We start from the raw sequence: 13,736 nt of genomic DNA on the forward strand, positions 1-13,736 counted from the left end.
CTTGAAACCGTTTAAAATGAAGGTGTATTTGCTTCTTTTACACATTTTTACGATTGCTCTACTGTGTTTTTAATTTTTTCGCATGTTTGTGTTATTTTGAGCAGTCTGGCACAAGGATTTCCTTCTGGATTAACAAAGTTCAATCTTATCTTATCGTATCTTATACATCTGTATATTTACAGGAGTATACATTGTAGGCCGGTTTCTTTTTATGTCGATTTACATGTAAGAGCGCAAAGAGAAAGACGAGCACTAATTTAATGTCAGTCAGTGGTCATCAAGCAAAATTTAACTTCAAACCAGCTTTGGTGATTATGATTATGTTTAACCGTTGTTGTTGTTGTTGTTGTTGTTGTTGTTGTTGTTTTTACTCTGTTGTTGATCAGTATTACGACACTTCCAGGTGTACCTGAAGGCCGCCTGCATGTGTTGAGCCCTGCGCCCTCTGCTGGACATGGCGGGTACAACCATCACAAGTCCCCGTTGTCAAGGAACTGCGTCCTCGGTTGCTAACACGGAGGGGTTTGTACACACAGACAGACTCAGGTGAAAGAGCGAGAAAAGTGACAACTTAGCTCGATTATTCCTCACTTTTACACACGACCGAAGAGTCCGTCATTCTCGAGGAGAAGTTGCTGCGATGTGGATTCGAGTATTTCCTTTGCAACTTCAGCTTCGCCCTGAAAATGGTTGACTGAGTTTGAACGTTAGCTAAAAAAAGGACCTGACGAGCCAAGTTAGCAGCTAACGTTAGCAGGTTTGCAGGGAGCTGAACCTGTATGTCTGCCTGGTGTCAGCAAGAAACAGCTGCCTCGGATGATGCAAGTTCCTCAAGACACCTTCTTCTACCATTCGTATCCTGTCAACGTTTAGTTATCTATGTCTGTACAGTTATTATAGAAATGTGTTTTACACACCTGCGTTTAAGAAAATGTAGAGAAGCTGTTTATCTCACCATTGACACTGTGTATCAGTATATTGGCAAAACAAAGCCTGTACCCCATGAAACCAACTTTAACGCATTTATGATGTATTTATTAATAATCTCATTGTGGTAATATTTTGTGAAAGTACCAGTTGTCATCCCTACAGTATTGTCACAATATCACTAGCAAGGTATTTCATCAAAAATATTGTGATATTTTCTTGAGAAAGTGTTTTTGGGGCGATTTAAGAAATATTGAGATACATACCATGTACCGCTATCAATATAGCCGAAGATGTTGCAGTATTTTTTTAAGGTCTTACTGCTCAGCCCTAAGTCAAAGGTTACAGTGTGGTGACACATATCTATACATTCCCATAAAGCTGCTTTCCTTAGTTGCTCATTTCCAGAAATTCAAGGTTGGGAGCTGATGGAGGCCTCAAAGATGAGAGACAACTTTTGGTTGAAGAACAGAAGCTGTGCAGAGCCCGAGCTCGCAAGTTTTCCGTGGAAACCAACCGACGCAGGAAGTCAGTTTTACCGTTCAATAATTATGCATTATTGTTTCGATTTTAGCACTGATTGGACGTGTCCTCTCAGTTCAAACACCTAAACCTGCCAGTTCTCTGTAAACTTAAAGCAGCATCTTTTTTTTGGTGGAAGCTTACTGGTGTACAGTGTGCACCTCCCGGACAGACAGCTTATGGTTCTGTCCTCGGCTTAGCACCTTTGAGGCGTGGATGGTGCTGACAGGATTTTAGAGTCTAGATCTGGAAATAGATCTGTTGCCCCAGAGGGTAACTGTGGGTCAGAGCAGTGACTGAAGCTTCACCTTTCTGACGACTAAAGCTGGAAAGTTCAGATCCGGATAGGCGACAGATATTATTATCCTTCTAAATGTATTTTTCCATAGTTATCAGCAGAGGCTATAAGTGTGTGTTGTTATTTTTAAACTAGCTTGAAAGAGTAAGTCAATGCAGGGATAACTCTAGGTGGATGTCATATTTATTGTGTAATATCAGAGACAGATATCAGTATTTGCATAATACACTTTAACAGCTTATATTTGTGCTTTTAAAGGAGGCATAAATTAAAGGAGGTGGATTAGATATCCCTTTAACATTATATAAAATATAACTTGTTTTTGCTTGAAAAATATCACAAACATTTAATCAATATTAAATGCAGTAGATAATTTGTACACATCAGCACACTGATGCTGGTCACCAGAATACTGCCTGAGTAAATTATTGCTTTTGTACTTTTTTAGATATATATATGTTGCATGATTGTGCTTGTCTTATAAATCTCAAATTTAATTCCATATCAAAACGTTGGACTTCCAAGCTTTACAGTTTAGTTTTATTAGTAGTACAGTGTGTGTGTTAACTAAATGCGTGTTCTACTTTTTGTTCTAGTTGTCAACACTGTTTAAAAATGTACTCTGCTTGTGTTGACATTGATTACAATTCCATTTTAACCTATTAATAAAAAATTCATGCTGACCTTGATTGACCCGGCTGATGTTATCTTCGGCTTCCTCTGTGAAGCTCTCTGGTAGCTTTTTATTTATTAATGACTATGTTGAAAACATATCTTGTGGAATGGACTCAGGTTTCTTTATCTTAAACATGGTCTGTCTGCATTTAATCAGTTAAAATGTCCCTCAGGTTCATGCTCTGCTCTTCTTCAGGGCTCTGGAGGAAAGACAGAAGCAGTGGGATGTGCAGGAGCAACGGCTGCGACAGAATATCCTACAACAACGCAGACAGCGCGTACAGGATGCAACTGAGCGCTTCCAAAGAGCCCATCTACCTCCTTCTCAGAGATACAGACAATGTTAGTGATGTATCTTACATATGGCTCCTGAATGAAAGAAATAAAACACTACGATCTTGACACATTTAACTTTGTTTTAATGTTGTCCTATATGTTGTTTCAGCTTCAAGAAGAAATGCCCCAAATATCGAAGATGCACTCAATCAAATTCAAAGCACGCTGAGTTCACACAGCGGGCAGTCCTCGTTCTTGTCCTGCAACTCCAACGTTAACAGGTAAAAAAGTTTGATTAGTTATTATAGCTCATGTGTCCTACATGCTAATAATAGCCCAGTCACTTCTGATGGATTAAAACCTCATATTGTTAGAAATGTATGTATTTCTAATCCACTTTATGTGTAGCCTTTAGCCTTTTTAATGGCTGGATAAGTCATACATTTTATTTATATTTCTTTTACAGGAGCTGCACTCCCTCTCCTAAGCCTCCCACAGTTTCTAAATCCTCCCACCGCCAAGCACTCTCTGCTGTGGAGGCCTACACTAAACTGCTTCAAGAGCAGAGCATGACTTGCTTCAGGAACAGTCAACAAACTGAAAAGGCACAAGAAAAGCAACAGGATCACAGTCCACAGGTAAGTTGGTTATTGCACTTGAATGTCCCTTGATTACTTTTTTAATGTATTGCAAATTTTATTCCAAAATGGTATTATGTCGCTTAATCTCTCCTCTTTATTGTACAGGGGTGATTCATGTTGTAAGATGCTGTTTCGTTTCTCACACAAACACACACACTGCATTAATAGTGGTAGGTCAACAGAGTGGCCATTGTTGCTCTGTGCTATGACCTGCTGTTTCACTTTTACTCTAATCAGCAAATCAGAAATGTATCTGTTTTTAATCAAAATTCATTATTTATATTTAATTGCCTACTTGAAAACTTATTTGAAAAGGTTTCGATGTGCTATCTGCTTCTGCTTGTGTATGTACAGTCGGCTAACACAACCTGCAATAACTAATTATATGGACCACTTGGGGGCAGCAGAAAGAAGTTTTTTTTTTTTTTTGAGTTTTTTTTATTTGAGTTTTTTTTTTTTCCCAAACAGAATACAAACACATCAGGAGAAAAGAAAACACACCAATACATTAAAAAAAAAAAAAAAAAAAAAAAAAAAAAAAAAAAAGCAGCAACACATATTCACTGATATCAGTGGAGTATTTACGCATATATGTACATGCATGTCCATACACATACATTCCCATAGGCCCTACATGTACACATACCTATACATCCCCATATATATATATATATAGGCTACACATATACATACATATTTACAAGCTCATGCATACACATAGTGTACATTTTATGTTATGGTCTACCTATCTAGGTAAGGTACAGATTCGGGGTTAAACTAAACTAATCAAGAGTCCCTTTTAGAAAATTTCTCCAAACTTGAGAGTAGTGGCAACCAAAATTCTTGAAAAATATGACCACAATTATTTTTTTCCAAAGTTAATCTTTCTAAGGGTAAAAATGCTGAAATCTGATCCATGAAAATCCTAAAGGTTGGGGGGGAATTATCTTTCCAAAATAGGAGTATACATTTCTTAGCAAAGTATGTAATCATAATTAATATCCTGCATTTTTTCCTATCTAACTGAAGATTCAACAAATCATTTAACAAATACAAACTGGGGCTTAAATCATATTTTATTTTCAAAACAGATTGTGTAAAAGAATGAATTGAGTTCCAAAAACTTTGTAAAAGATCACATTCCCAAAACATATGCATAAACGTCCCATCCATCCTTTTACATCTAGGACATTTTGCTGAAATATCCTTTGAAATTTTATGCATTTTTGTCGGTGTTAGGTATATTTTATGGATGAATTTAAAATTAGATTCCTTAATTTTATTACTAGTATATGGGAAATGTGTTCTTTCACAGATGTTTAACCAGGTGTTTTCTTCAAAGTTCATCCCTAGCTCCTTCTCCCATATCTTCATTAATATCTGGAAAGATGATGATTGACCTCCTTTTGAGAGAATATTATAGAATTCACTTATCTTCCCCTTTATTGTCTCTGAGGACATAAATATTTCTTCTATCTCTGATATTCCAAATCGCAATTTGTTTTCTTTAATAAGTGAATGAACAAGATTCCGAATTTGTAAATATTTAAAAAAGTCTTTGTTAGGAATGTTGTATTCCGATCTTAAGTCATTGAAGGATTTTAATTGCGTGTTCATTTTAAATAAGTTTTTAAATTGTATTAAACCAGAGCTTGTCCATTCCCCTATATTGATTGTTGTTTGAATGTTCAGATCTGGATTTTGATAAATAGGGGAGTAAATAGAGGTACAAGAGGTAATACCGTATTTTTTCCTACAGTCTTTCCATGTAAGCAGAGTATTAAGAACAGAAAAACATTTGTCCATTTTCTTTTTCTTTTCAAAATGATTTATGAATAACAAAGAAACCAGTGGTAGAGGTTTAAACAACTCTGCTTCCATCTGAACCCACTGGGACTCCTGTCTCCCCAATATCCATGACACCATGTTCCTTAACTGGGCTGCCCAGAAGTAATATTGCAGATTAGGGAGACCAAGACCTCCCATGGATTCCGGCTTCATAAGGGTCATTAGGCTGATCCTAGGTTTCTTATTGTTCCAAATGAATTTTGAGATGCAACTATTTAATAATTTGAAAAAATCCACAGCTAAGAAACATGGTAACATCTGGAAAAGGAAGTTAAGTCTTGGAAGAACATTCATTCTAATAACATTTATTCGTCCTAATAATGATAATGGTAGGGAGGACCAATTTAACAAGTCTGATTTAATCCTGTGTACAAGGGGGGTGTAATTTTCCTTAAAGAGATGGTCTAAATTGGGAGTAATATTTATACCCAAATATTTAAAACCTTCTGGTGTCCAATGAAAGCTACAGGATGTAAGCATTTTTTCCGTTGGCACCATGTGTAAGAGAGCAGCATTAGATTTATTGAAATTTATCCTATATCCGGAGTAATTTCCAAATTGTTGAATTGTGTTTTGTAAGTGTAATATTGATTTCTCTGGATCTGTAATGTATAGAAGAATATCATCAGCATATAAGGAAATTTTATGTTCATAGTTATTAATCTTTAAACCTTGAATGTTTGTGTTATCTCTTATATTTGCTGCCAGCGGTTCAATCACCAAAGCAAAAAGCAATGGCGACAAGGGACAGCCCTGCCTTGTCCCCCTGGTTAGGGAAAAGAAGTTGGAACAGCTGCCATTGGTTATGACTGCAGCTTTCGGACAATTATAAATCATTTTAATCCATTCAGTAAAGTTAACACCCAAATTAAATTTTTGTAAAACGGAAAAAAGAAAACTCCACTCCACCCTGTCAAAAGCCTTCTCTGCATCTAAAGATAGAAGGAGGGAAGGCTTTTGCTGGTTATTGAAATAGTCTATTACATTCAAAGCTCTCCTTATATTATCAGCAGCATATCTCCCCTTTATGAAACCCGACTGGTCTGGACTGATCAACTTAGGCAAAACAGACTCCAGTCTTTTTGCCAGTAATTTAGTGATGATCTTATAGTCATGATCCAAGAGGCTTATAGGTCTATATGAGGAGCACTGTAGAGGATCTTTACCATTCTTATGTAAAACACTAATATGTGCTAAGTTCATTGATTGAGGAAGTAATCTTTTATAACAGAAATTATTCATCATTGCCATGAAAGAAGAAGAAGAAGAAGAAAGAAGTTTTGATGCATCATCACCTTTTGCACATCTAGCAGTTATGGAGCAACATTGTCATTCATTTTGACTCTTGTCTGAGGGGAATATCTGGCTCTTTAACTGCTAACTGCTGCACTTTGTTCACCAGCTAGTCTCTGACTGTGTCTGTCTGATGTTTGGTGCCGAGCAGGGAGTGTGTTGTGGGTTTCTAGAACTTCTTCTCTGACAACAGTTGCCTGCTGTGACCATAAATGAGTAATGAGAGGGCTAAGAGTGAACCAAAGCAGCAAAGGTGCAAGTTGAGTAGCTAATCAATGAACTGAAACTCACTATAAAGCTCCAGAAAGCTAAAAAAGGAGTTGCAGATTCAGATGATGATTCTCCGTAGGCTGGTCACTGTGAGTGACCACTTTCACATTGTCATCAGAGACATTGTTTTGATAAAAATATTAATTACTTGTTTCTTACTTGATCCACTTATTCTGTTGTTCTCATGTCTCAATAGAAGCTGCACAATTACATAACATGTTTCAGCTAGAGGATAATATATTGAATGTGGGACACTTCGATATACTGCAAACATTTACATGTTTAAGAGAACTGAGGTTCAGATATGAATGCCTCTAATATGGTGTGTGAGAAAAAGTATGTTGATGGAATGAGTGCATTGAGTGACTTAATCACTGAACATATTTGCATAATATCAGGCAGTTTAAATGCCTGTTTGTCTATCTCATCCTACCACAAATAAGCCCCTAGAGGGCAGTGGTGTGACATAAGCTGTTTCCTGCACCAGGAATACTTGTCTTGGCTGCCACAAACTTTAGCACCCTCTGGTGAAATGTGCGTGTGAGTACTGTTTCAAAAATGTTATTTTTAATTTTATTTTGGAACAGAAAATCTTGATTTACCTTTGTGAATAATTTCTGCCTCATGGCAGAGACAACGCAGGGCAGATGCTTTTAATGTGGGATTTGAATTAGTATGCTTGAATGAGAGAAAGATGAAATATCAATTTTCCATTTTTGGTGTATTGCTTTCATGTCCCTTTCATACCTGGCCTGTGCATATTACACACATACTGATCCAGTACCATTCCTAAGAAGAGGAAATTCTTTTTCACAGATTCAGTGTCGACTTGCAGGGTGTCACTTTATTTTGCAGTGAAGCTGTTCTCTCGTTTCTCTCTCAGCTTTGTTAACCAACACTTGTATAAATTGCACCATTAAGTCAGACACCTGGTTTAAAATGACCCAAGAAAGTGAAGTGGGATTTCATGGCCACCAAGCAGACCAGAGTCTGAACCCTGACCTGACCAGGGTGGTTTTACAGGTCTGTCTACCTAGGTTGGCCCTTTCATAACAGCAATTTCTTTCCGCCTGAACAACAGCCCAGCAAACGTACAAAACACCTCCATAATCACTTTGAATTTTTTTTGCGTTTCAGATGATAGAATTTTCATCATGAGCTTAATTTATGTTTCACAGTGTAGGTGTGAATACTGCATGCATTTGCACAGAAATGGGATAGATAGATATAGTGTAGAATTCTTACCACCTTTGAGAAATAATGTATGAAAAGTTAACATCCAGAACTCTTTTACTTTGTGAGATTCAAGTGTTAGGGAGGAAATAAAACATTTGAGATATAAAATGTAATCTTACCCTTGAAAGTTGACTTTAAGAGAGATGACTGGTCCATCAACACTATAGCCCAAATTCTCCTCTCCACTCTCTCCACATTTTTTTATTTTAGATCTGTGTACCCAGCCTTAGATAGCTATGGAAAATGTAATATTATTATTATATTATTAGTTTCTACTCATCCCTTTTTTCCTCCCATTTTTCAGAACAGCCAGCTGTCTGATTGCTGTAATTCTGAAAGCCTTTCCAGTAAGGACAGTTTGGAGAATGAGGACCCTGACCACAGAATAAAACATCACCAGTATTCCTTTTCATCATTCCTCCTTGACACAGAGAAGCCCCATCCAGACCTGAGAAAGCAAAATGATTTGTGTCCAACATCAGACCTAACTTCTTTCTCAACGATGATGCTTCTTGGTGATAACTTACCCCAGTCAAGAAAACTGCATGAAGCTAAGATGAAAAAACAAGAGGACTCTGAAGGGCAGAACAGTAAGATGCACGCTACTAAAGCTTCTTGGGGGTTTACGTCTGTTGAGCAAAAGCCTAAAACCGAGACCCAGCCTGCTCTGCACAACTGCAACTTATTCACTCTCTGTGAAATTATAAGTACGGACCCAGAGCACTATGAGGTGAACTCCTCACAACACAGTCCCAACGACAACATCATCGTTACAAGTGGAGCTGCGTCCAGCAACACAGCTCTTCAGTCTTCGTGTCCTAAACAAGAGACTCTGTTGGATCTCAGGCAGCAGAGGATCAGTGATGACAGACAATTAAAACATCCATCAGCTACAGAGATCCTTTTGCCTGCCAAAAATGGCAATAGCAAAGACATTTTGTTTAGGGCTCCCCCAAAGCCAAATATTTTCTTGAATGATAGCACAGCAGATAATGCCTCAAAAGAAGGACCTCTTCAGCAAACAGGAAAAGAAATCCACTATCTGTCATCCGAGAAAGACCCTAGTGCTTCCATAAACAACCTCAATAAGGTTTCAAACTCAGAGCCCAAAACTGATACAGCACCGCTGCAACACACATGCTTGTCTAACATTCAATCAGACACTCTTAAGTGCCTTAAACGTCCTGAGGAGGAAGTACAAAAATTGCCTGTTTCAGTGGGGACATCTCATTCAGTATGTGAAGTCAGATTCATTAAAGGAATCCTTAAAAAGCAATCCAAATACATGTCAGGAGATACCACATGTGTGTATGGTTCAGGACATTTGATTTTTGCAAAACAAGTAGCTTTAGCGATCAGAGATAGTGTTGAATTGACCAGGGCAAAAACTAAGGATGTGGAGGGCAAAGACTCTGTCAAAAAGAAGCTGCGTTGGTTTGATGAAGTACAAGAGGACAAAAAACAGGGCATAATGAAAAAGATGAAAAGCCAGTCCAATCTTAATCAGTCAAGTAACAACTCAGACGACCACCAGCTAAGTCTCACTACAGTCTCAGGGGCTTCCAAGTCTGGACCCAGCGTGACCTCTCCAGCCTCCACTGGTTATCACTTTACAAAGCAAGCGTGGGCAGATGTTATGGTTCAAGTCAGCTTAGCCCAGGAACGAGCAGACGAGGTCAAGGTGCCGTGGAGCAGCATCATGACTGGTGGCCCCAAGGTCCCTCGGAGAGAGCGCTCTGCCAGAGCTGGAGCGGGTCCTGTTTCCTCACGGACTAGAAAGGGCACTGTCATTCGACCTCAATCTGCCACTGAGGTGAGTCAGATTGCCAAAACCCAAGGGAAGATCATGGTGCCCCGCCCACCTCCTAGGATGGAATCGGTGGAAGAAAAGACGCCATATATCACTAAGACTCCATATGGCGTGGATCATGCAAGTGTCAACTGTAAACAAGCTCTGGCTGTAGAGCAGGCCCTGCACAAGGACAACTCCGAAGGCTTTTTCTCACCTTACACACATCATGTAATGAGAACAGATAGTACTGTTATGTACACACCACTTCCACCCTCGTATACCTGCCCCGTCTCAGAGGGCAACACAAAGGGCACGCCCAGCTCAAGTCCTCAGGAAACTCAGGGCAGCAGTAGAAGAAGAGGGACGATGTACAATGAAAAAGGCCTCCGTTTGCATTGCACTCCCACAGATGAGGAAATCTCACAGCTCTGGAACGGTGTCCGCAGTGCTTTAGCCACCAAGGATGGTAATGTATATTTTGGCTGACTGCCTCTCACACAGCTGTGGCTTGCTTTGTGTGTGCAGAGCTTATTTGTTTCTAAGCATTAGCTATCAAACTATAAATTTCAAGTTAACCATCTGAGTACCAGCTACAGTGCCCTATTCTGATCCCTTTAATGCTTTATTCTTATTACAATCCCAGTGAGCCTTTGAATCTGGCCTTTTATCTGTAGCTGTCCTCACGTATAATCGCATTGAAAGGAAAATGCAGTGAATGAGCTGCATGATGTTTGTGTGACTGCCAATTTGCAATCCACTGCCAACTTGTAAGATTCCCAAGCAATCCTTTTTTGTGGAAGGCTATTTTTCATAATTTGCATCAGTACGCCATGTTTTCTCTGGTGCTAAGTGTTTACCACTGTTTATGTATTACTCATTTATTCAAAGTGATTCATGTATTAACTGACTGTTCTGTTTACGTCATCTTGTGTTTTGATATTGAAAAGTCAGTGAAGTCTTGATTACTTATCCTGAGAAATGAATCCAGTAATACCTGGAAAAGAGGACCTAGTTGACCCTAAAAACATGTTTGTTGTCTGCCTGGCCTCGTCTTTCCCATGCTGCCATCAGCGGTTCAAAGCAGTCACAGGAGTGCATTGCTTCTTTCTTACCCCTTTTACGGGTGAGATCAAACCTTGGATCTAAACCACATTTTCCACTGCAACAAAGAATACTACTAAGAATGCACCTTTGATGTAATTACTTCATTAGAGCTTTTACATACATTCGCACACTACAGGTTTAAAATAGCAAAGCTGAACAGATCCATCTTGAGCTGCACAATGTAGACACAATGTTAAATTGTACTTGCAATGTCACCTTCTGCAAGAAATGAAAAGCCCTCACAAAAAAGAGAACAACACCAACATTTAGAGCACAGTGTTATAAAGTGGTGTCTTTTCTTGCATATTGCATTTTAGGTCAACACTCTAACACAAAAATGCTGCACACATGCAGTTCTTATTCACAAACTGAACATTATCTGCTGTGATATTCAGTCGTCTGTATTGCAGGCTAAAGATGGAAACTATTTTATCATATCCTCTTCAGAGGACCACAGGGGCCTGGGCTCACCACATCCCACTTGACATTGTCATTTATGCTAATGTAGTTATGTTTTTATGTTAATTTAACAATTTAAGTAAATGCATCTTCTTTCAGCTAAAACCAAGCTGAGAAGACAGGCCCTGGAGAGTGGGCGGGCTGTGAGGAAGTCCTGCGTGGAGCAGAGCAGACAGCCTCCTGGCTCCGGGAACAGAAGGCTTCCTCAGCCCTCTCAGGTACATGCATGCAGTTGCCCTGTGGGGAGGAAGAGTGAGAATAATTGCTAAAGATCAGTTAATGGGCGTGTGTTTGAACTTGTTGAATCAGTTTTATAGTCCCTTTCATGCTGTCCTTAGCATTGGTAAAACTGACTAGACAACACGATTTATGCCTGTCAAGACAAGACTTTCTGGAAGGACCTGAGCTGTCAGTGATTTACAAAAAATAAACGTTGATGCATGATGTTTTTGTTTGCAACTTGCTCTACCTGTTACTATGCTTACTATGCCTATCACCTATATTGTTTGCAGAGTACTACAGGTTACATAAATATCATTTAAGGTTAATCCAAGACTTAACTGTCTTAACATGTGTTTATTTTGTTACCTGTAGCCAACAAAACAGACCACAGAGCCAGTCAGACAGTTTCCCGGCACTTACGACGTGGCCTTTCCAGATGAAGGTATTGTGTTCAATGTGTCTGTGTTTAATTTCCTATAAGAGTGGAAACAAACTTTCAATTCCTATAACCAGCAGTATTACAAAAAATATCTGTCTTCTGTCAAGTTCTGCATTTCATGAGATTTCTCTCCAGAGTGTATAATACTTAATGTATAACCAAAAATAACCTGAAGTATCCAACAGCTCTTCGAAAGTAATGTCAAAGTATTTATTCTGAGCTAAGACCATTCTCAATCATTTTGGGAGTACGGCGGACATCAGAATTTTAGAAAGGCAGCAGCACAGCTGTATTTTACACATAAAATCCATAAAAACAACAAAAGTAAAGTAGAAACAGGTGAGAATGCATGCCTTTGATGTGAACTCGCCTCTGCTCTCAGGTTTGGAAAGTGCGGCCCAGTTACACCTGGCTGAAGTACATGCTGAAGGCCTACTGGAAGAAAGGGGTATTGTGGCTGCCATGGAAACGGCCCAAACACAGAGGCCTGGAACGGTGCAGCAGCGCAGCCAGCAGCAGGGACTCACCACCCTTTCATTGGAAGAGCAGAAAATCCTCCTCTCTCTGGACAGACTCAACCACCAGCTGTTCTGTGAGGACTTTGTAAACACTGCATTCGGGCAGAAACATTTAACTAGATCCTGCGTAAATCAGAAAAGTATTAATATGTTGTCATTTCAATGCAGTATAACCTCTCCTACCTGTTACTGTTTGCAGGTGTTAGGGAACATGTGGGGGCCAACACTGGCACACGGGGCCTCGTACTTATTGATGGACCCTCTGTAAGTATGAATTTCTAAGAGAGAAAACAAGATCGGTCCAAATGTCCAACACTGTTCCACACGTTTTATTACCTTCTTCTCCTTTTTTTCAGACAAGGGAAGCGAAAGTCGGAAACCATCACAAGCACCGTGCATCCTCAGCTAACAACCGCTCTCGATATCAGAAGAAATTCTGACTCAAAGCATGTGTGGTCCACGGTGGTCTTCTCTCCCATCAGTGCATTATCCCTGTCCTGCGTCATACTATATAACAGCACTTTATTACCCTGTAAAATGGGTTTAGCCTCCTTTAAAACTAAATATGGCCACTTAAGTAACTTCAAGATCTAAGAGATCAGCAGCAGTGGACTGTAGAGACCATTAAACATATCAGCAAAATTAGAACAGAATTTTGACGTTGGTGAGTAGAAATAATTTTTGTATTTTCGCTGTCTGCTCAGAAAACCTCTTTTGCTCCTGTTGACCCACTTACTGTTAAGCAGTCATATTTTAAGTGCCTATGAAAATTACAGTTTGTTTTTGTTTTACAAATGAAAAAAAGATCCGTCTTATAATTGAAACATGACCAGAACTGGCTGCAAGATATACACTGTAGATTTGTATCTACTTATTTTCAAAGCTGTCTTACTCTGTCTTAAACTGCTTTGAGACCATATGGTTGGTGAATTGAATAAAGCTTGTTGTCAACGTACTGATAAACGGACTGGGTGCAGTGTGTTAGGCAGTGTTACTATTACCTCAGTGATGCGTAGCACAGTAAATAAACGGACTAAGGACCGGAAATGGTTTATAGAGAGAAGTGTTGCAACGTTGAAGGTGTGTTTGTCTTTCTTTGAAGGCTGCAGAAAGGACGATTAAGTCAACCTACTGGTTCAACAAGGTGAGCTTCTGCCTTCCAGCCTTCTGTTGCAACTGCTTCTACCCTAAACTTTACTCTTGCTTAAGGTCTGAT

The 13,736-nt window shown here is 39.1% G+C and overlaps 1 protein-coding gene across 3 annotated transcripts; it reads left to right on the forward strand.

Annotated features, from left to right (window-relative positions):
• Positions 1–464: 464 nt before the first annotated feature.
• On the forward strand, positions 465–13,475 carry cep126 (centrosomal protein 126). Of its 3 annotated transcripts, XM_084352029.1 has the most exons (11): positions 465–854; positions 1,336–1,455; positions 2,619–2,764; positions 2,868–2,979; positions 3,165–3,336; positions 8,291–10,244; positions 11,441–11,559; positions 11,936–12,005; positions 12,385–12,594; positions 12,720–12,784; positions 12,877–13,475. In XM_084352029.1, exons 1-11 carry the CDS (start codon positions 817–819, stop codon positions 12,958–12,960), a joined length of 3,090 nt encoding a protein of 1,029 aa, XP_084208155.1. In that variant the 5' UTR covers positions 465–816; the 3' UTR covers positions 12,961–13,475. The 3 variants fall into 3 exon arrangements, 2 of the variants coding, with proteins under 2 accessions (XP_084208155.1, XP_084208156.1); XR_014622523.1 differs by lacking the exons at positions 11,936–12,005; positions 12,385–12,594; positions 12,720–12,784; positions 12,877–13,475 and adding an exon at positions 10,850–10,974 and having other exon boundaries at positions 466–854; positions 11,441–11,530; XM_084352030.1 differs by lacking the exons at positions 11,936–12,005; positions 12,385–12,594; positions 12,720–12,784; positions 12,877–13,475 and adding an exon at positions 10,850–10,901 and having other exon boundaries at positions 466–854; positions 11,441–11,531.
• Positions 13,476–13,736: the final 261 nt, after the last annotated feature.

Source organism: Pagrus pagrus, assembly GCF_965226575.1.
Source record: "Pagrus pagrus genome assembly, chromosome: 4".
Classification (NCBI taxonomy): domain Eukaryota; kingdom Metazoa; phylum Chordata; class Actinopteri; order Spariformes; family Sparidae; genus Pagrus; species Pagrus pagrus.

Bases quoted from the DNA above. Each gene is read 5' to 3' on its own strand.
- cep126 (XM_084352029.1), top strand. From the start codon at position 817: ATGATGCAAGTTCCTCAAGACACCTTCTTCTACCATTC. The intron at 855-1,335 runs GTATCCTGTCAA...GCTCATTTCCAG, and splicing joins GACACCTTCTTCTACCATTC to AAATTCAAGGTTGGGAGCTG. The intron at 2,980-3,164 runs GTAAAAAAGTTT...TTTCTTTTACAG, and splicing joins TGCAACTCCAACGTTAACAG to GAGCTGCACTCCCTCTCCTA.